At 48.4% G+C, this 21,248-nt stretch overlaps 2 protein-coding genes across 2 annotated transcripts; both read left to right on the top strand.

Annotated features, from left to right (window-relative positions):
• The first annotated feature begins 3,400 nt into the window (after positions 1 to 3,400).
• Positions 3,401 to 4,336, top strand: LOC135888787 (olfactory receptor 51G1-like). Its single transcript, XM_065416575.1, has one exon. The coding sequence runs from the start codon at positions 3,401 to 3,403 to the stop codon at positions 4,334 to 4,336; it is 936 nt and encodes a 311-aa protein (XP_065272647.1).
• A 14,637-nt stretch (positions 4,337 to 18,973) lies between these two features.
• On the top strand, positions 18,974 to 19,909 carry LOC135894714 (olfactory receptor 51G2-like). Its single transcript, XM_065422853.1, has one exon. It carries the CDS (start codon positions 18,974 to 18,976, stop codon positions 19,907 to 19,909), a length of 936 nt encoding a protein of 311 aa, XP_065278925.1.
• Positions 19,910 to 21,248: the final 1,339 nt, after the last annotated feature.

Here is a 21,248-nt window from a genome sequence, read left to right on the forward strand (position 1 = left end):
TCTGTCTTAACAGATTCAATGAGGCAAATTTCTGTTTTCTGACTGGCTGAGGGCTCCAGCACGTCTACCTTGTAGATACCCCTCACAGTTATGGGTCTACCGGCATCTCTGCCCCCTCTCTGGTCTCCAAGTGCCAGATGTCAGGCCCTGTACCCTGCCCTCTCATGGCTCATTGAGATCTGTGCATAACTATAGGGATCCAGGGAGACTGGGTCCCCTTTTTATTCCTCCAGGCAGCTGAGGTTCCCTCATGGCTGAGTGGCCCCCAAGGGAATGTGCAAACATGCTTCATAAAGACAGTTGCCTTCCTAACTGAACAGATCCTGCCTGCTGCCCGTGCAACCTCTCTGATGACTCCTTATCCTTTAGGGTGAAGATCTCTGGTGTCAGCGGCTCCCCTTCTAGCAGGAATTGGGTACGTTGACAGGTTTCACTATGTTTAAAATGTAAAGTGAAGGGGAATGGCTGCGTTGTTCCCGGATGCTATGGAGAGAGAGGAAGTTCCATTTCCATGAATACTCATGTATTTGACTTTGAAATCCACTTCCTGCAAACCCTCATCATGCCTGAATAACAGGTTCTGGGGTTACTATGTACTACAGAGTGAGAGCTCAGGGAATGAATATTTTCTATACTGACCCTAATGCCTGTTACCACTCCCAATACAGGCTGCAGTTTGACAGAACAGAACCTGAGGGGAACCAGTCAGCTATTAACTCAGGGAAAGAGGAGCTACTAGACCTTTGTTTGCCAAAAAGCGACTGCATGAGGGCTGAGACAAATATACAAATATTACAAACCAAACTTTCATGAGGTATATCGAAAGCCAGCAGCAGAGTTGGAATCTCTATAGGAAGGAGCAGTGGTAACTGTACTGTGTAATGGTTTTGGCTTTAGAAAGTATGTCAAAAGTACTCCTCATACTGTTTGCAATGGGTTTCTGCTATTAACTCTTTGTACAGTGAACCGTTGTATGATACTGTCTCCTGGTAACTGACCAGACGCTGTTTCTAACACTTACATTCAGGGTCATTAACACAAACCCTCAGCAATACATGCAAAAGACTTTCCAAAAGGACATGAGAGAACAGAACCGCTGGTCTGTGTTTCAGCAGAGTAGAGCTCAGGTGCAGGAAATGGGAGGGAAATAGTGGTTTATGTAATTTACGCCAATCATCATGAGCATGCTGAAGTAACTTGCACACACACCTGGACATTAGTGCAACACCAGTGTTTGAAGTATTCACCCATTTCTGATGCCAACACCTCCCCCACCCAGCTGAAGTAACTGTCTGTGTTAGCTGGTAATTTGCCTGATATCTACAGACGCTTGCATGGGGGGAAAGATGCAGGTCCTGGGAGGATGAAGAGAAGCCAGTAGGATGATTGAACTCTCTGGATTCCATCAACACTGGCTAGTTAAAGCACTTCAGCTTCTCTTGGAGGAATTCTTGGGGGTCAGAGTGTATCACTGGGGGCATTTGGTAAAGGAAAGATAATGGAGCCCTTTTCTGATTGAATTTATACATGTGAATCTGGAGTTACAGTGTTGAAGTCAATGTTATTGAGTTAAGCACCTGGCCCTAAGAATTTATCCCAAAAAACTGCAAAGGGGCAAGTGGCATAATTTAAACTCTCAGGAGTGGAGAAAATAAAAATATGTTTAATGAAACAATGAAACACATTTATAAATAGCTTGAATGCAGGACAGACAAATACCATTTTCACCATGCACTTGCCATGCGTTTACCCACATGCAGCCAAGTTAAAGAAGTATGGGCTGGATGAATGGACTGTAAGGTGGATAGAAAGCTGGCTAGATTGTCGGGCTCAAAGGGTAGTGATCAGTGGCTCCATGTCTAGTTGGCAGCCGGTTTCAAGCGGAGTGCTCCAAGGGTCGGTCCTGGGGCCGGTTTTGTTTAATATCTTTATTAATGATTTGGGGGATGGTGTGGACTGCACTCTCTGCAAGTTTGCAGATGATACTAAACTGGGAGGCGTAGTAGATACACTGGAGGGTAGGGATTGGATACAGAGGGACCTAGACAAATTAGAGGATTGGGCCAAAAAAAAACCTGATGAGGTTCAACAAGGACAAGTGCAGAGTACTGCACTAGGATGGAAGAATCCTGTGCACTGCTACAGACTAGGGACCGAATGGCTAGGTAGCAGTTCTGCAGAAAAGGACCTAGGGGTCACAGTGGATGAGAAGCTGGATATGAGTCAACAGTGTGCTCTTGTTGCCAAGAAGGCTAACAGCATTTTGGGCTGTATAAGTAGGGGCATTGCCAGCAGATCGAGGAACGTGATCGTTCCCCTTTATTCGACACTGGTGAGGTCTCATCTGGAGTACTGTGTCCAGTTTTGGACCCCACACTACGAGAAGGATGTGGAAAAATTGGAAAGAGTCCAGCGGAGGGCAACAAAAATGATTAGGGGTCTGGAGCACATGACTTATGAGGAGAGGCTGAGGGAACTGGGATTGTTTAGTCTCCAGAAGAGAAGAATGAGGGGGGATTTGATAGCTGCTTTCAACTTCCTGAGGGGGCGGTTCCAAAGAGGATGGAGCTCAGCTGTTCTCAGTGGTGGCAGATGACAGAACAAGGAGCAATGGTCTCAAGTTGCAGTGGGGGAGGTCTAGGTTGGATATTAGGAAACACTATTTCACTAGGAGGGTGGTGAAGCACTGGAAAGCATTACCTAGGGAGGTGGTGGAGTCTCCTTCCTTGGAGGTTTTTAAGGCCCGGCTTGAGAAAGCCCTGGCTGGGATGATTTAGTTGGGAATTGGTCCTGCTTTGAGCAGGGGGTTGGACTAGATGACCTCCTGAGGTCCCTTCCAACCCTGATATTCTATGATTCTATGATTCTATGTTGTGATACAAAGGGCCACACTCAGAAAGTGGAAGGCCAGAAATCGAGTCTGTCTGAAGGTCACAATTGTAAAATCAAACAGTACTCAAGTCGTCTGTGGAACTCACAGTCAAATCTAATTACAGCAGCGAGGATTTTTTTTAAATAAGTCTTGGTAGGGCTCTAAACCTTCCTGACTTACACGACAAATAATGTCTAAATATTGGGTCTCGGGGGCAGGGGGAGGGGGGGGGGACTTTCCCTGGGAGCAGGTTATCTCATAGCTCCCAATTGCAGGGCTTCTTCCACCTTCATCTGAAGCATCTGGAACTGGCCACTGGATACTGGGCTAGATGAACGACAGGTCTGATCCCGTCTGCAAAGGCCTATTTTCCTAGCAATGCTGTTCTTGCTGATATTTTTTGAGCTCCTGCAAGTTGCTAGACCTGCACAGAGAGCAGAAATATGTCTCATTAAACATCACGTAGTCTCCTTTTTTTTTCCTTTCAGGAAGGAAAGTTGAAAACTCCTTGGACTTCCCCAGCACATTATGTCAGTTGTCAATGACACCAAATTAAATTCTGCTGTGTTCCTTCTCACCGGGATACCTGGGCAGGAAGACGTCCATCTCTGGATCTCTATCCCCTTCTGCTTAGTGTATATTATTTCAATATTAGGAAATTCAGTCATTCTGTTCATTATAAAAACAGATCCAAGCCTCCATGAGCCCATGTACATTTTCCTTTCCATGTTGGCCGTCACAGACCTTGGCATATCAATAGCCACCATACCAACGATATTGGGCGTATTCTTGTTTAACTCTAGGGAGATCAGCCTCGATGCCTGTTTAGCCCAGTTGTTCTTCATCCCCTTGCTTCAATGCACTGAATCCTTCATCCTCTTGTTGATGGCCTTTGACCGCTTAATTGCGATCCGTAACCCACTGAGATATGCTTCCATCTTAACCCTGCCGAGAATAGCCAAGATGGGACTGGTGGCTGTGCTGAGAGCGATGGTCATAATACTTCCACTTCCCTTTCTCCTGAAGCGGTTCCAATACTGTCGAGCCAATGTCCTCTCCCATTCCTACTGTGTGCACCGGGAGGTCATGAACATGGCTTGTTCGGATATCACAGTCAACATCATCTATGGATTGTTTACTAAACTCTTAACAATGGGGTTGGACTCGCTCCTCATCTTCCTCTCTTATGTGATGATCCTCAAAACAGTGCTGAGCATCGCGTCCCATGAGGAGTGCCTGAGGGCCCTGAACACCTGCATCTCCCACCTCTGTGCCATCCTGCTTTTCTATACACCAGACCTCGGCCTGGGTATCATACACAGATTTGGAAATAGCTCTTCCCCCTTGCTTCGTATTATCCTGAGCTACATCTCCCTGCTAGTCCCGCCCCTCATGAACCCAATTGTGTACAGCGTGAAAAGCAAACACCTTCGTGCAAGGATAATCAGGGTGTTCATCAAGTAAAAGTTCAGTTCACCACCCAGCTCCAGTGCTGGTGACATGGGAGACGAAAAACATGGGCCTCTTATTCCATCCTGCACCCTTACATCTGAGATGGCATGAGCTACTGATCTCCACTCTGTAGAGAGAGATTTTCACATGGTCCAAGGCCTGGAGCAATGGGAGAGCGGCTGGTGAGGGAGAACAGGGAACTGGGGGAAGGAGACCACGGGGACTGGTGAGATGTTGGCCCATAAGGAGCCGTATTGGTGGCTGCTCCGACCTCAGAATTTCTCTTGAGACAGTCAATAAGGAGAAGGAATGTGGATATTGTTTCCCATTACATCTCGCCTGTCCCTGTCCCGTCTCTGGCTAAACATCCCCAGGGCATGAAAAAAGCTGCAGAGCTGTTCTGCTGTTGCTGTCCTGGCCCTTCCTGAGTGCTCTGGGTGCTGCTTGATCCATGGGGGCTGCATCCGCTGTGGACAGGGGCTATTCAAGGGGCACAGACACCCACCTTTTCCCTATGCCCTCAACCAGCTAATTTTGACTATATCTTGTCAGAAACATGATTAACGCCAGAGCACCAGGAGAAGCCATTTAGGCAGCCCCCCTCCCGCTGATGGTTCTGCACACAGCACACCTGCTCAGCCCACTCCCCACTGAGGCAGGGCAGAACTGAAAGTGTGAGTGAGAGTCTGACACACATGAGTCCTGGCAAGAGACTTAGGCCCAGGTTCCCGCCCTGGCCCCTCGGTTTGTGCTTCCCGAGCTGCTTGCAAAGGGGTGGAAACAATCCTCAGCTCCCCACACAGGCACAGCTAGCTCCCAGCCCAGCCCATTCACTGTAGGTGACCATCTTTTCAAAAGGCAAAAGTGGGACACATGCAGGAGCTCCATCCCTTGGGTGACCCCAGCCACTACTCCTCCTCTTCCACCGAGGCTCCACCCCCCTCTCCATGGCAGAAGCCAGAGCTAGGACATGGTAAGAGCTGCCCAGGGAGCCAGCGCCACTGTGCGGAGCCCCAGACCCTCCTCCTGCCCTGGCCGGGGGCTTGGGTCCCAAGAGAAGCCCCCAACCTATATCCCCACCCACCTGAATGTAGAACCCAAGGAATGTGGTGAGTCTGGAGTTCCCCACAGCAGCCTGGGCTCCTGGGACAGCTCTTAGCCCTGGCTCCTGGCTGCCTAGGGGATAGAGGCTCAGGGAAAGAGGAGGAGCAGGGGGCAGGGACTCAGAGGAAGAGGAGCAGCAGGGGTTGCATCAAGCCTGAACCAAGTCCTCTCATGGATCACTAACTGGTTAAAAGATAGGAAACAAAGGGTAGGAATAAATGGTCAGTTTTCAGAATGGAGAGGGGTAAATAGTGGTGTCTCCCAGGGGTCTCTACTGAGACCAGTGCTGTTCAACATATTGGAGACACTGTATGGATTTTTTTTTTCCGGGGGGCACTTTAGGATATTATGAATACTAGTATTTTAAAATTGCAATGAATTCTGACAGATCTGCAATGTAAGGTATCTGCAGAAATGTTATAATTAGCCAGGTATGATCATCTCATGTATGTGTTCGTATCACCTCTGCTTTGTAAGTTATAGGTTTGGTATGTCTGTGCTGTTCATCTGGGTGACACTCCCAGAGAGATTGGCATTAGCACAGCTTAGACTGCTTGATGACCCATCAAGAGACATTGTCTATACAATTGACCCATTGAAAGAAGGCAAGGGATACACCTTATTACTCAGCAGGGCATGCAAGGGCAAACCTATGGACAGAACTCTAAGGCTTCCAGGCCATGTGCTGGGCACTTTGTGTTGGGAACAAAGGAAGCACAGGCTGCATGGCAAAAGATTATAAAAGGCAGCGGCATCTTCTCCATTTTGTCTTCACTCCTGCTTCTTGTCTTCATTCCTGCTTCTTACCTTTGGATTAACCTTTTTACAAACAAAGTTTTGAACAAAGGACTGAGTGACCCATTCAAGCTGTGGATGTGTTCCAGCGGGACTTTCAAGCCAGCAAACTCACCAATACTGCTAGGAACCTGATGGAGATTGAAGACTTTGTATGTATGTGGCTATTTCAGCATTCAACATGTCTCTTCTTGTACTTTTTTTTCTTTAAAATAAACCTTTAGTTTTGCACACCAAAGGATTGGCTGGCAGCATGGTATTTTGGGTAAGATCCAAACGTATACTGACCTGGTGATATGGCTGACCCTTTGGGGTCAGAAGAACATTTTGTGTATGTGCACAGAGTTTTTTAAATAACTTCTCACTGTACTGGACCAAGGTGCTGACTGGGAGCCAGAGACTGGAATGCAATAAAGGGGGCTGTGTGATTTCTTTTTTGCATCTTGATAACCAGTGTGGGGGATCAGGAGCACAGTTTGTGACTGGTTGGGGAGTTTAACTTTAGCGTTACCCACCAGTCTTGGGAGCATCTGCTCTCCATTTTGCAGCCTGCCCTGACCTAGGCATTTCCAGTGAGGGTTCCCAGACACACCAGGTCAGAATATTCATAAATGGTATCGAAAAAGGGGTAAAAAGTGAGGTGGCAACATTTGCAGATGATACAAAACTACTCAGTATACATAAGTCCAAAGCAGATTACAAAGAGTTACAAAGGGATCTCCCAAACCTGGGTGACTGGGCAATAAAATGGCAGATGAAATTCAGTTTTGATAAATGAAAAGTAATGCACACTGGAAAACATATTCCCAACGATACATACAAAATGATGGGACTGAAAGAAAGAGATCTTGGAGTCATTGTGGATAGTTCTCTGAAAACATCCACTCCATGTGCAGCGGCAGTCAAAAAAGTGAACAGAACGTTGGGAACCATTTGGAAAGAGATAGATAATAAGACAGAAAATATCAATATTGTGTGCAGTTCTCGTTGCCGCATAGCAAAAAAGATATATTTGAATTGGAAAAAGGACAGAGAAGGGAAATAAAAATGTTTAGGGGTATGAACAGCTTCTATATGAAGACAGATTAAGAAGACTGGGACTGTTCATCTTGAAAAAGAGACGACTAAGGGAGGATATGATAGAGGTCTATGAAATCAACAGCGGTGTGGAGAAAGTGAATAAGGAAGTGATATTTACCCCTTTATAAGATCCAGGGGCCACCTAATGAAGTTAATAGGCAGCAGGTTTAAAATAAATAAAAGAAAGTACTTTTTCACACAGCACACAGCCAAGCTGTGGAAGACATTGCCAAGGAAGGTTGTGAAGGCCAAAAGTATAAAAGGTTCATGGAGGATAGGTCCATAAATAGCTATTAGCTGAGATAGTCAGGGACGCAGCCCCATGCTCTGGATGTCTCTAAACCTTTGACTGCCAGAAGCAGGGTGCAGATGACAGGGAAAGGATCACTTAATATATGCCCTGTTTTCTTCTTTTCCTCTGAAGCATCCTCACTGTCCACTGTCAAAAGACCAGAAACTGGGCTAAATGGACCATTACTCTGAAACAATATGGCCATTCTTATGTTCTTAAATTGTTCCACTGATGGATGGGCTGCTGCAGACAAGCCTTCTCCAGGGGATCCCTCTGTTATAGAGCTAGCGTAGATACCATAGCAGACGTCCAAGGCCTGCTGAGTGTGGGAGGCTGATATGGGTGAGTGCTGCCCCCTAGGGGTGAGGTCCTGTAGCAGGAGTCACAGACGTTCATGGTTTGAGCTAAACATGGGCTGAAAAACAGAATTCCCCCAACAATTTTTTTGACCTAAACAAAATGTTTCCTTTTCAATCATAATGCTGCCCAGCAGCAGCTGCCTGGATCCCCAAGAGAAATTGGAGGCTTTTCATCTTCCTGTTCCTCATAATGTAAATTAAGGTTTCACTGACCGAGTCTATGGCTGCACTCTGGAAACACAAATGTCTAAACCTCCCAACCAGTCTGCAGCTAGGGTATTGTGCCCATCTGATACTCTAACCAGCCTTCCCATCTCTGTGCAGCCCCCTCCCATCTGTACAATGATCCTTCAGCAGATTCTGTGGGCAGTGGCTAGTGTGAGAGGCCCAGGTAGCACATCTCTGATGAGCCTGTGCTAGCAGGGAGCTGGAGAGGGTCCTAGAGCAGTTGTGGAGGAAAAGTGGGTGTGTGGGGCTAGCTACCAGTGAATCACTGAGATCTGTGCCTAACTTGGGGGATCCCTGGGTCCTGGGTTCCCCTTTTCATTCCTCAGGGAGAATTGTAGGACTGGAAGGGACTGCAAGAAGCCATCTAGTCCAGACCTCTGAGCTCATGGCAGAACTAAGTACTATCTAGACCATCCCTGACAGGGATTTGTCTAACATGCTCTTAAAAATCTCAAATTGTGGAGATTCCACTACCTCCCTGGGCAATAAAGATCCAAGGGAAATTTCCATGTAGGGAGCCTTGTGGAATCTCCTTTCTCTGGCCTGCACCTGGGTTTGTAATGCAGGAAACGGGGGTGCTGGGGAGAAATCTGGTCCTATATTATTCGTTATTAATTATTAATTATTATTATTATTATTATATTTTCTTTCAGCAAGATCACAGCTCTGAGAGCATCATCATTACCACTCGGCCGCCCCCAAGGTAGCCATGTGACTAATCAGAACCATACGAACAGTGATGACAAGCCCGGATTCCAGAAATAGAGCCTGCAGCAGGTTTCGTGCTGCCGTCCAGTTGGGTAGCATCACCGCACATCCCCTATGATTTGGCCTCCTGCAGTTTGCCATTGCCTGTGATGGGGTTAAAGCTGGTGCACAGAAAGCCAAGCAGCTGAGGTTTCCTGATGGCCAGGTGGTCCCAAGGGAATGTGCAAACATGCTTCATAAAGACAGTTGCCTCCCTATCTGAACAGATACTGCCTGCTTCCCATGCAACCTCTCTGATGACTCCTTGTCCTTTATGTTGAAGACCTCTGGTGTCAGCAGCTCCATGTCTAGCAGGAATTAGGTACTTTGGCAGGTTTCACTATCCTTAAAATGCAAAGTGAATGGGAAAGGCTGCAAGTTGTGTCCATTTGCATTAATTCTGTGCAGCGATAGCAAACTCAGCTGGGCTGTCGGGGTGACTCAGTGACGAGGCTGGAGGGCAGGCAGGTAGCTCCCCTGCATCTGCCCATGCTACACGGTGGGTCATTCAATCTACACAGAAACCTGATATTCAAAGCGAGCACGGAGTGTTAAAACCCAATGGCCCGTGTCAAGATTTCTCAAGGGCTCCCATATCTAGAGGTTCCGTGTGCTCTGGGCCCGATCCTGCCAGGGGCTGAGCGATAGGAGACCCCATGGAATATCAGTGACTAGTTCCCAAATCGCCTCAGGTTTATTTGCTTCTGGAAATTTAATCAGCAAATACATTTTCAAAGGTCTGATTCTCTGGCTTAATTGTAAATGCAGAAATTCAGAGCTGTGTTGCTCTGTGGTAATAGGTCCGATGAGGCATATTTCTGTTTCCTGATTGGCTGCGGGCTCCAGCCTTTATGCCCTGTAGACACCGCTCAGAGTTACAGGGCTAACGGCATCTCTGCCCCCTCTCTGATGTCCAAGTGCCAGATTTCAGGCCTCAGAGCCTTCCCTCTAATGGGGTGAAATCCCTCTATTCTCCCACCCTCAGACTGGGCCCTGGGGTACTGCACACTGCAGGTCAGCTGTGCTTGCTGAGCTGATCCAAGTGGGTCTGGCACCTGTGTTTCTTCTCTCTGGGAGTCTGTGAGTGGTGGTGAGATGAGTGACCAGCCACCCTTCTTAAACCAGAATGTTGTTTAATCTGAACAGCAGGAATAAAGTGTAATATGGGAGAATGAGAGGGTTTTCAAACAACAGTCTGTACACATCTCTGACCCTAAGCCTTCCCACTCTGACGGGGACCCAGGCAGGCCGAAGGCCTTATGACTTCCCCAGCATTGTCTGTGCCTATCAGTCGGAAGAGATTCTCACAACAGCTGCCCCAGCTCAGGACAGACTCCCAGCGCTGGCAAAACAAGCTGCGTGATGTGGCTAGAGGCCAGAAATAGGCTCTTCCCAGCTTGTAGCTCTGGTGTTGTCTCTCAATCTCCCTGGGGTGGTTACTGAGCGATAGCTTTTCTTGAGCTGTTGCTTCCCTTCCTGCTTGTTTTCCAGCAGCCTGCTGTTAAATTAAGAAGAGCCAAACTGGTTTCACCCAATACAACCATAACATAAACATCCTAATAGTTTACACGAAATAGCCATAACATAAACATTCCGAGAACTGGGTTTAACACACACATTCATTATGGCAGCTCAGCTCCATGTCTGTCCCAATACCATTCCCGGGTGCTATGGATTTTATGAATACAGGTCATAGGCAGTCAGAGAGCAATAGACTACTTTCATATGGGAAATGAAGTTCCACATGCATTTGACTTTTAAATGCACTTCCTGAAAACATGCATTATGCCTGAAAAACAGATGCTGGGCTTACTATGTTCTAGAGAGTTATACCCCAGGTAATTAATGTTTTCTACACTGATCCCAATGCCTGTTACCACTCCGGATAGAGGCTACAGAGTGATAGAACTTGAGGAGAACCAGTCAGCTATTAACTCAGGGACAGAGGAGCTACTAGACTTTTGTTTGCTGACAAGCGATTGACTAAAGGGTGAGATGTTGTGATCTTTTCAGGTTCGGGAAAAATCCAGATGACATACATGTAACCCTTCTGCCAGACGTAGCCGGCAGCAACCAGAGCCAGTTTCAATATCTAGGGGTTCCTTTTCAATAATACAACAAAGAAGAGGGCCGAGCCCTCATCCAGTAACCAGGGGACATTACACACCACTCCTGGGCACCTCTGAGAGGCAATACTTCCCTCTTGCAATCACAGAGTCCAAGTGTAGAAAAGAAACTTTTAATAAAAGGAGAGAAGTCTCCCAACATTAATTAGGGAAAATGCCACAAGCAGGATTCATAATCCTAAAACTGTGTGCAGGACACGTCTTCTGCCTCGTGCTCTTGAGTTCTACAACCCAAGTTCCTTTACTGTGCCCACACCCCACTCATTGTGGTTGTCCTTGGTCAGTGAGGGCCTGGAGCTCAGAGGTGCATCATTCACCTACCACCTGCCATCTGATCACTTGCTCTGGCTGGCCACCCCGGCAGCCATGGCTCCTCTCTGCTGTCTGCCCCACCAGCCACTTGCTCTACTCTAGTCAGTTGACTGTCAGATACCTTCTGCTGCCACCTGCCTCTCTGCTGTGACCTCTGCAGGTCTATCTCTTAGTGACTGATAGCTCTTTGTGACTGTAAGCTTGTAGAAGGCTGGGCAGAAATGCTTTTCTACCACCAGTGATTGCAGCTCTTATTTCAGCACTTACAGTAAAAAAAAGGCTCCCAATGGAGTCTATTCAGCTCTATCTTTGAATGGTGGGTAGGAACAGATTAAACCATACCAGGGACCCTAAAAGAGAGCCCACAACTCCTGCTTGGGATACCTGTTCCCACCCCTCTTACTTTCACAGGGCTCTGGCATTCGAGCCCCTGGCTTAATGAGGTACTTTCAGCTAAAGGTGACCACCTCATTTGGGACAGGTTGAGCACACTTTTGCTCCCCTTTATTCATACAATAAAGACAACAACATTAATAATAGTATTTCACTACCCCTGCATTCAGTGCTAAGGGATTTGTACACCAGCCAAAGTTGAACACTTTGAGCAACACCTCTCTATCTACTGATATCTAGGGAGTGTATGTGTGTTCATGTAAATACAGTTTGCTCCTCAAGTCTCTCCCCCTTCCCGGTAGCTGTCAGAGGAGAGTTCATTCAGACCCTGTTTACATATGCTACTTCTTAAGTCCCACTCTCACCTGAGAAATCTTCTCTGAAAGAAGATTTGTTACGCCAATACGTTTCATTGTAATACAATTACAAACCAAACTTTCATGAGATGCATGAATATTGAAATCCAGCAGCAGAGTTGTTGGAATCTCTACAGGAAGGAGCAATGGTAACTTTACTACTTAATGGCTTAAGCTTTAGAAAGTATATCAGAAGTACTCCACAAACTGTTTGTGATGGGTTTGTGCTATTAACTCTTTTTTCTGTGAACAGTTGTATGATTCTATCCCCAGAAGGTGTTTCTAACACTTATATTCAGAGTCATTAACACAATACTACTGCAATACCTGTGCAAGACATTCCAAAAAGTCATGAGAAACCAGAAGCACTAGTCTGTGTTTCAGCAAATAGAGCTGAGGTGCAGGAAAGGGCCCTGTAATATTGGTTGTATGTAATTTACTCTCATCACCTCTTACACAAGAATGGCTGAAGTAACTTGCACATTCAGTTGGATATTAGTGCAAATCTAGCATTTACACTATTCACTCATTTGTGACACCAACCCCTCCCCCGCTTAGCTGAAGTAACTGTCTATGGCCTGGTCTACACTATGAGTTTAGGTCGACTTTAGCAGCGTTAAATCGAATTAAGCCTGGACACGTTCACACGACAAAGCCCTTTCTTTCGACTTAAAGGGCCCTTTAAACCAGTTTCTTTACTCTACCTCCGACGAGGGGATTAGCGATAAAATCGGTCTTAGCGGGTCGGAATTGGGGTAGTGTGGACGGAATTTGACGTTATTGGCCTCCGGGAGCTATCCCACAGTGCTTCATTGTGACCGCTCTGGACAGCACTCTCAAATCAGATGCACTGACCAGGTAGACAGGAAAAGCCCCGCGAACGTTTGAATTTCATTTCCTGTTTGCTCAGCGTGGAGAGCACAGGTGACCACGCAGAGCTCATCAGCACAGGTAACCGTGATGGAGTCCCAGGATCGCAAAAGAGCTCCATCATGGACTGAACGGGAGGTACGGGATCTGCTCGCCATATGGGGAGATGAATCAGTGCTAGCTGAACTCCGTAGTAGTAAACGAAATGGCAAAATATTAGAAAAGGTCTCCAAGGCCATGAAGGACAGAGGCCATAACAGGGACGCACAGCAGTGCCGCGTGAAAATTAAGGAGCTAAGGCAAGCCTACCACAAAGCCAGAGAAGCAAACGGAAGGTCCGGGGCAGAGCCGCAAACATGCCGCTTCTTCGCGGAGCTGCATGCCATTCTAGGGGGTGCAGCCACCACTACCCCAACCGTGTGCTAGGACTCCCTCACTGGAGAAACACACAGGGAAGCGGGTTCGGGGTACGAGGAAGATGAGGATGGAGATAATGTAGATAGCTCACAGCAGCAAGGAAGCGGAGAAACCGGTTTCCCCAACAGCCAGGATATGTTTATCACCCTGGACCTGGAACCAGTAACCCCCGAACTCACCCAAGGCATGCTCCCAGACCCTGAGGGCACACAGGGGACCTCTGGTGAGTGTACCTTTGTAAATATTACACATGGTTTAAAAGCAAGCGTGTTTAATGATTAATGATTAATTTGCCCTGGCAATCGCGGCCAGTACAGCTACTGGAAAAGTCTGTTAATGTGTATGGGGATGGAGCGGAAATCCTCCAGGGACATCTCCAGAAAGCTCTCCTTCATGTACTCCCAAAGCCTTTGCAAAAGGTTTCTGGGGAGGGCTGCCTTATCCCGTCCGCCATGGTAGGACACTTTACCACGCCAGGCCAGTAGCACGTAGTCTGGAATCATTGCATAACAACGCATGGCAGCGTATGGTCCCGGTGTTTGCTGGCATGCAGACAACATCCATTCCTTATCGCTCTTTGTTATCCTCAGGAGAGTGATATCATTCACGGTCACCTGGTTGAAATGGGGCAATTTTATTAAGGGGACATTCAGAGGTGCCCGTTCCTGCTCTGCTGAACAGAAATATTCCCCGCTGTTAGCCACGCGGTGGGGGGAGGGGTGAAGTGATCATCCCAGAGAATTGGGTGTGGGGGGGAAGGAGGGTTAGTTGGGTTTGTGCTGCATGTTAACCCGGAAACCGCAGCCCCTCCTTTTACATTGCAAACCCATTTTAAATGGCCAACTCAATGGGTGCTTGATCTGGGAAATGAGAGTGCTGCTGTTTGAAACCATTCCCACATGATATGAGGGTTAAAAAAGCCAAAAGACTGTGGCTCACCATGGCTGCCTGCAAGCCGAAATCTGTTGCCTGGCACTGCGTGAGTGATCTCTCACACCAAACCGGCAGGCCCTCAATATAAGAGGAAAAATGTGACCTTGTAACGAAAGCACATGTGCTGTGTAATGTGAACAGCAAAATGTAACGTGAAAGAGTGTACCCATTGTTCTCTAAAATATGTCTTTTTTAATGACCTCTCCCTTCTCCTCCACCAGCTGCAAATGTTTCTCCTTCACAGAGGCTAGTGAAGATTAGAAAGAGAAAACGGAGGACGCGGGACGATATGTTCACGGAACTCCAGATGTCCTCCCACGCTGACAGAGCACAGCAGAATGCGTGGAGGCAGTCAATGTCAGACTACAGAAAAGCACAATATGAATGAGAGGAGAGGTGGCGGGCTGAATCGCGGGATGAACAGAGCAAGTTGCGGGCTGAAGATGATAGGTGGCGTCAGCTTGCAGACAGAAGGCAAGAGTCGATGCTCCGGCTGCTGGAGCATCAAACTGATATGCTCCAGCATATGGTTGAGCTGCAGGAAAGGCAGCAGGAGCAGAGACCGCCACTACAGCCCCTGTGTAACCAACAGCCCTCCTCCCCAAGTTCCATAGCCTCCTCACCCAGACGCCCAAGAACACGGTGGGGGGGCCACCAGCCACCCAGTCACTCCACCCCAGATGATTGCCCTAGCATCAGAAGGCTGGCCTTCAATAAGAGTTAAAGTTTTAAACTGCAGTGTGTCCTTTTCCTTCCCTCCTCCCCCACCCATCCCGGGCAACCTTGGCAATTATCCCCCTAGTTGTGTGATGAATTAATAAAGAATGCATGAATGTGAAGTAACAATGACTTTATTGCCTCTGCAAGCGGTGCTCGAAGGGGGAGGGGAGGGTGGGGTGGTTGGTGTAAGGGAAGTAGAGTGAACCGGGTGGGGGGGGCGGAGGGTTCATCAAGGAGAAACAAACAGAAGTTTCACACCGTAGCCTTGCCAGTCACAAAACTTGTTTTCAAAGCTTCTCTGATGCGCACCGTGCCCTCCTGTGCTCCTCTAACCGCCCTGGTGTCTGGCTGCGCGTAATCAGCGGCCAGGCGATTTGCCTCAACCTCCCACCCCGCCATAAATGTCTCCCCCTTACTCTCACAGATATTGTGGAGCGCACAACAAGCAGCAATAACAATGGGGATATTCTTTTCGCTGAGGTCTGAGCGAGTCAGTAAGCTGCGCCAGCGCGCTTTTAAACGTCCAAATGCACATTCCACCACCATTCGGCACTTGCTCAGCCTGTAGTTGAACAGGTCCTGACTTCTGTCCAGGCTGCCTGTGTACGGCTTCATGAGCCATGGCATTAAGGGGTAGGCTGGGTCCCCAAGGATCACGATAGGCATTTCAACATCCCCAACGGTTATTTTCTGGTCCGGGAAGAAAGTCCCTTCCTCCAGCTTTCGAAACAGAGCAGAGTGCCTGAAGACGCGAGCATCATGTACCTTTCCCGGCCATCCCACGTTGATGTTGGTGAAACGTCCCTTGTGATCCACCAGGGCTTGCAGCAGCATTGAAAAGTACCCCTTGCGGTTTATGTACTCGGTGGCTTGGTGCTCCGGTGCCAAGATAGGGATATGGGTTCCGTCTATGGCCCCACCACAGTTTGGGAATCCCATTGCAGCAAAGCTATCCACTATGGCCTGCACGTTTCCCAGAGTCACTACCCTTGATATCACCAGGTCTTTCTTTGCCCTGGCAACTTGGATCACAGCAGCCCCCACAGTAGATTTGCCCACTCCAAATTGATTCCCGACTGACCGGTAGCTGTCTGGCGTTGCAAGCTTCCACAGGGCTATCGCCACTCGCTTCTCAACTGTGAGGGCTGCTCTCATCCTGGTATTCTGGCGCTTCAGGGCAGGGGAAAGCAAGTCACAAAGTTCCATGAAAGTGCCCTTACGCATGCGAAAGTTTCACAGCCACTGGGAATCGTCCCACACCTGCAGCATGATGCGGTCCCACCAGTCTGTGCTTGTTTCCCGGGCCCAGAATCGGCGTTCCACGGCATGAACCTGCCCCAGTAACACCATGATTTCCACACTGATGGGGTCTGTGCCTTGTGAGAGGTCTATGTCCATGTCAATTTCCTCATCACTCTCGTCACCGCGCTGCAATCACCTCCTCGGCTGGTCCTGGTTTTGCTTTGGCATGTCCTGGCTCTGCATATACTCCAGGACAATGCGTGTGGTGTTCATAGTGCTCATAATTGCCACGGTGATCTGAGCGGGCTCCATGATCCCAGTGCTAGCTATGGCGTCTGGTCTGAAAAAAGGCGCGAAACTAGTATCTGACGGACCAGGAGAAGGAGGGAGGGAGGGAGGGAGGGAGGGGCGAGTGACGACATGGCGTACAGGTACAGGGAATTAAAATCAACAAAGGTGGCTGTGCATCAGGAAGAAACACAAACAACTGTCACACAGAATGCCCCCCCAAAGATTGAACTCAAAAGCCTGGGTTTAGCAGGCCATTGATTTGATGGAGGGAGGGGGAAGCAAATGAATACAGAACAAATCTATTTTTTACATCTTAAGACGACGGTGCAGCATGACTGATAGCCCTTGGCATCTTCTGGGTGCTTGGCAGCAAATACTGGGCGCTTGGCAGTTAGTGTACTAAGACTGATAGCCACTGCAGTATGACGACGATGGATACCAGTCGTAATATACTATCTACTGCCAAAAGGCAAGGGGCTGCTGCTGTGTAGCAATGCAGCCCCACATCTGCCAGCACCCAGATCGCCCTCTTCTGGGGGCTTAGCAGAAAATACTGGGCGCTTGGCAGAAAATAGCATACTACGACTGATAGCCATCATTGTCAAGACAGTTCGATAGGACTGAGCATGTCTGCCCAGGTGCCCATGATTGACAGCCACTGCAGTACGATGACGACGGTTACCAGTCGTAATAAACCATCTACTGCCAAAAGGCAAAAGGCAAGGGCTGGTGCAATGCAGCCCTACGTCTGCCAGCACCCAGATCGCCGATGAAGGCTACCAGTCATGCTGCACCATCTACCACCAAAAGGCAGTTAGCTGCTGCTGCTGTGTAGCAATGCAGTCCCACGTCTGCTGGCACCCAGATGACATATGGTGACGGTGAGCTGAGCTGAGCGGGCTCCATGCTTGCCGTTGTATGTTGTCTGCACAGGTAACCCAGGTAAAAAGGCGCGAATCTATTGTCTGCCGTTGCTCTGATGGAGGGGGAGGGGCCTGACGACATGTACCCAGAACCCCCCGCGACACTGTTTTGCATCATTCGGGCATTGGGATCTCAACCCAGAATTCCAATGGGCGGCGGAGACTGCGGGAACTGTGGGATAGCTACCCATAGTGCAATGCTCCGGAAGTCGACGCTAGCCTCGGTACTGTGGATGCGGTCCGCCGACTAGAGCACTTAGAGCATTTTATGTGGGGACACACACAATCGGCTATATACAACCGATTTCTATAAAACCAGCTTCTATTAATTCGACCTAATTTCGTAGTGTAGACATACGCTATGTTACCTTGTAACTTGCCAGATATCTACAGACCATTGCATGGGGAGAGGATTTAGGTCCTGTGAGGATGAAAAGAAGCGTATCGATTATAAAACTTGCTGGATTCAGTCAACGCTGGGCATGCAAAACACTACAGTTTCTCTTGAAAGGATTCTTGGGGGTCAGAGTATATCACCCGGGGCATTTGGTAAGGGAAAGTTAATAGAGCCTTGTTCTGATTGAATGTAGACATGTAAATCTAAAGTGATGCTGTTGAAGTCAATGTTATTGAATTAAGCACCCGGCCCTAAGAATTTATCCCCCCAAAACTGCAAAGGGGCAGTGGCATCATTTAAACTCTCAGGAGAGGAGAAAATTATACTATATATATGTGTGTGTGTGTGTGTGTGTGTGTGTGTGTGTGTGTGTGTGTGTGTGTGTGTGTGTGTAATAAGGTAATGAAACACATTTATAAATAGTTTGAATGTAGGACACATAAATACCATTTTCACCATGCACTTGCCATGCGTTTACCCACATGCCATAATACAAAGGGCCAGACACAGAAGCGGAGGCCAGAAAGGGTGTGTTTATGAGGGTCACAATTGTAAAATCACACAGTGCTCAAATAGGCTGTGGAACTCACAGTCAAAGGTATCACAGGGGCAAAGAGCTTAGCAGAATTCAAAGAGTGTCGGGCTGATTATAGGGAAATTCCAATTACAGTAGTGAGACTTTAAAAAAAAAAAAAAGTCTTGTAAGGGCTCTAAACCTTCCTGGTTTATGTCACAAAATATGTTTAACTAGTGGGTGCCAGTGGAAAATTTTCCCTTTGAGCTGCCTATTGCAGGGTTTCTTCCACCTTCCACTGAAACATCTGGAGCTGGCCACTGGATACTGGGCTCGATGGACTGGAGGTCTGATCCAGTCTGGCAATGCCTATCTTCCTGTTGTTGGTGCAAATCCAAGACTATGTATTTGCTGATCTTCCTTGAACTCCTGGGAGTCTATAGATTTCCACTGAGAGCAGAAAAATGTCTCCTTAAATATCAGCTAGTCTCCTGTTCTTTTTCTTTTTAGGAAGGAGAGTTCAAAACTCCTGGGACCTGCCCAGTACATTATGTCTGCTGTCAATGACACAAAATTGAACTCTGCAGTGTTCCTTCTGACCGGGCTACCTGGGCAGGAAGATGTCCATCTCTGGATCTCTATCCCCTTCTGCTTAGTATATGTTCTTTCAATAGTAGGAAATTCACTCATTCTGTTCATTATAAAAACAGATCCAAGCCTCCATGAGCCCATGTACATTTTCCTTTCCATGTTGGCCATCACAGACCTTGGCATATCGATAACCACCATACCGACGATACTGGGCATATATTTGTTTAACTCTAGGGAGATCAGCCTTGATGCCTGTTTTGCCCAGCTGTTCTTCATCCACTCACTGTCATTCATTGAATCCTCCATTCTCTTGTTGATGGCCTTTGACTGCTTTGTCACGATCTCTAACCCACTGAGATATGCTTCCATCTTAACTCTTCCAAGAATAGAAAAGATAGGACTGTTGTTTGTGTTAAGAGGCTTTGTCCTAACATTCCCACTCCCCTTTCTCTTGAAGCGGTTCCGATACTGTCGAGCCAATGTTCTCTCCCATTCCTACTGCCCGAACCAGGAGGTCATGAAGCTGGCTTGTTCAGATATCATAGTCAACAGCATCTATGGCTTGTTTATTACACTCTTAATGGTGGGGTTGGACTCGCTACTCTTCTTCCTCTCTTATGTGATGATCCTCAAAACAGTGCTGAAAGTCGCATCCCCCACAGAGTGCCTGAGGGCCCTGAACACCTGTGTCTCCCACCTCTGTGCTGTTGTGCTCTTTTACACACCAGAGATCGGCTTGTCTCTGTTTCACAGATTTGGGAAGGGCTCTCCTCCATTGCTTCAGATTCTCCTGGGCTACATCTACCTGCTGGTCCCACCTCTGATGAATCCAATTGTGTATAGCGTAAAAAGCAAACACCTTCGTGCAAGGATAATCAGGGTGTTTGTCAAGTGATGGGTCAGTTCATCACCTGGGTCCAGCACTGGTTACATGGCAGATGAAAACCAGGGGTCACCTATTCCGTTCTGGACCCTTACATCCGAGATGACATAAGCAATTGATCTCCACTCTATAGAGAGAGGCTAAGGCAGGATCTAAGGCCTGGAATAATGGGATAGGTGCTGTTCCTGCTTCCTTGTGAGGGAGGACAGTGCACTTGGGGAAGGTGACCAAGGCAGACAGCAGCATTTACAAAATTACTATGTTCCTGGAGCGACTGGGAATGGTGGGGTGTTGGCCCATAAAGAGCTGTATCGGCTGTTGGAACAGTCTCAATAGAGTCAATAAGGAGATGGGATGTGGATGTTGTTTAGCATTATAACTGGCCCATCACTGGCCCATCTCAGGTTAAACATCCAGGGGCCACGAAAAAAGGTGCCAAGCGGCTTTGGCAGTTTCAGTCCTCGCCCTTCCTGAGCGCTCTGGATGCTGTGTGATCCAGGGGGCTGCATCAGCTGTGGACAGGGGCTATTCAAGGGGCACAGACACCTCCCCTCCCCTTACCCCCTTAGCCAAGTCCTAATGACTGAGTCATGTCAGAGACATGATTAAAGCCAGCACCCCAGGAGAAGCATTTCACACTGCCCCCCCACTCTGTTTGTGGCTCTGCACACAGCACACCTGCTGAACCCACTACTCATGTAGGCAGAGTTGAGCATGTGAGTGAGGGTCTGACACAAAGGAGTCCTGGTAAGAGACTAAGGCCCAGATTCCAGGGGGAGGGGGCAAGTGGGGCAATTTGCCCCAGGCCCCGGGTCCCACAGGGACCCCGCGGAGCGACTGAAGTGACCCCCGCCGCCAAAATGCCGCCGAAGACCCGGACCGCCGCCTGGTGAGTAAAAGCGCCGCAGCTCCCCCGCTTTGCCCCAGACCTCCTGAATCCTCTAGGCGTCCTTGTTCTCCTCCCCTCCGTTTGCCCTGCTGCAGGGTTGAAATGGTCCTCAACTCCCCCACAGAGGCCCAGCTATCTCCTATCCCAGCCCAGCCCATTCAATGTAAGGTAACCACCTTTTCAAAAAGGAAAAGCAGATCATATGCAGGATCCACATCCCCGCATTGACCCCGTTCCTGCTCCTCTTCTTCCCCTGAGGCCCCTCCCTCTGCCCCATCCCTTCCCCCAAACCCCACCTCCTGCTCCTCCTCTTTATCTGAGCTCCGCCCCCTCTCCAGGCCCAAGGCCAGAGACCAGATGCCCGAAGAGCTGCCCAGGGAGCCAGACCCACTGTATGGAGCCCCAGACCCTCCTCCTGCCATGGGCAAGTGGCTCGGGGCCCCGAGAGCAGCCCCCAGCCTG

This window comes from Emys orbicularis, chromosome 1 (assembly GCF_028017835.1).
Source record: "Emys orbicularis isolate rEmyOrb1 chromosome 1, rEmyOrb1.hap1, whole genome shotgun sequence".
NCBI classification, from domain to species: Eukaryota; Metazoa; Chordata; order Testudines; family Emydidae; genus Emys; species Emys orbicularis.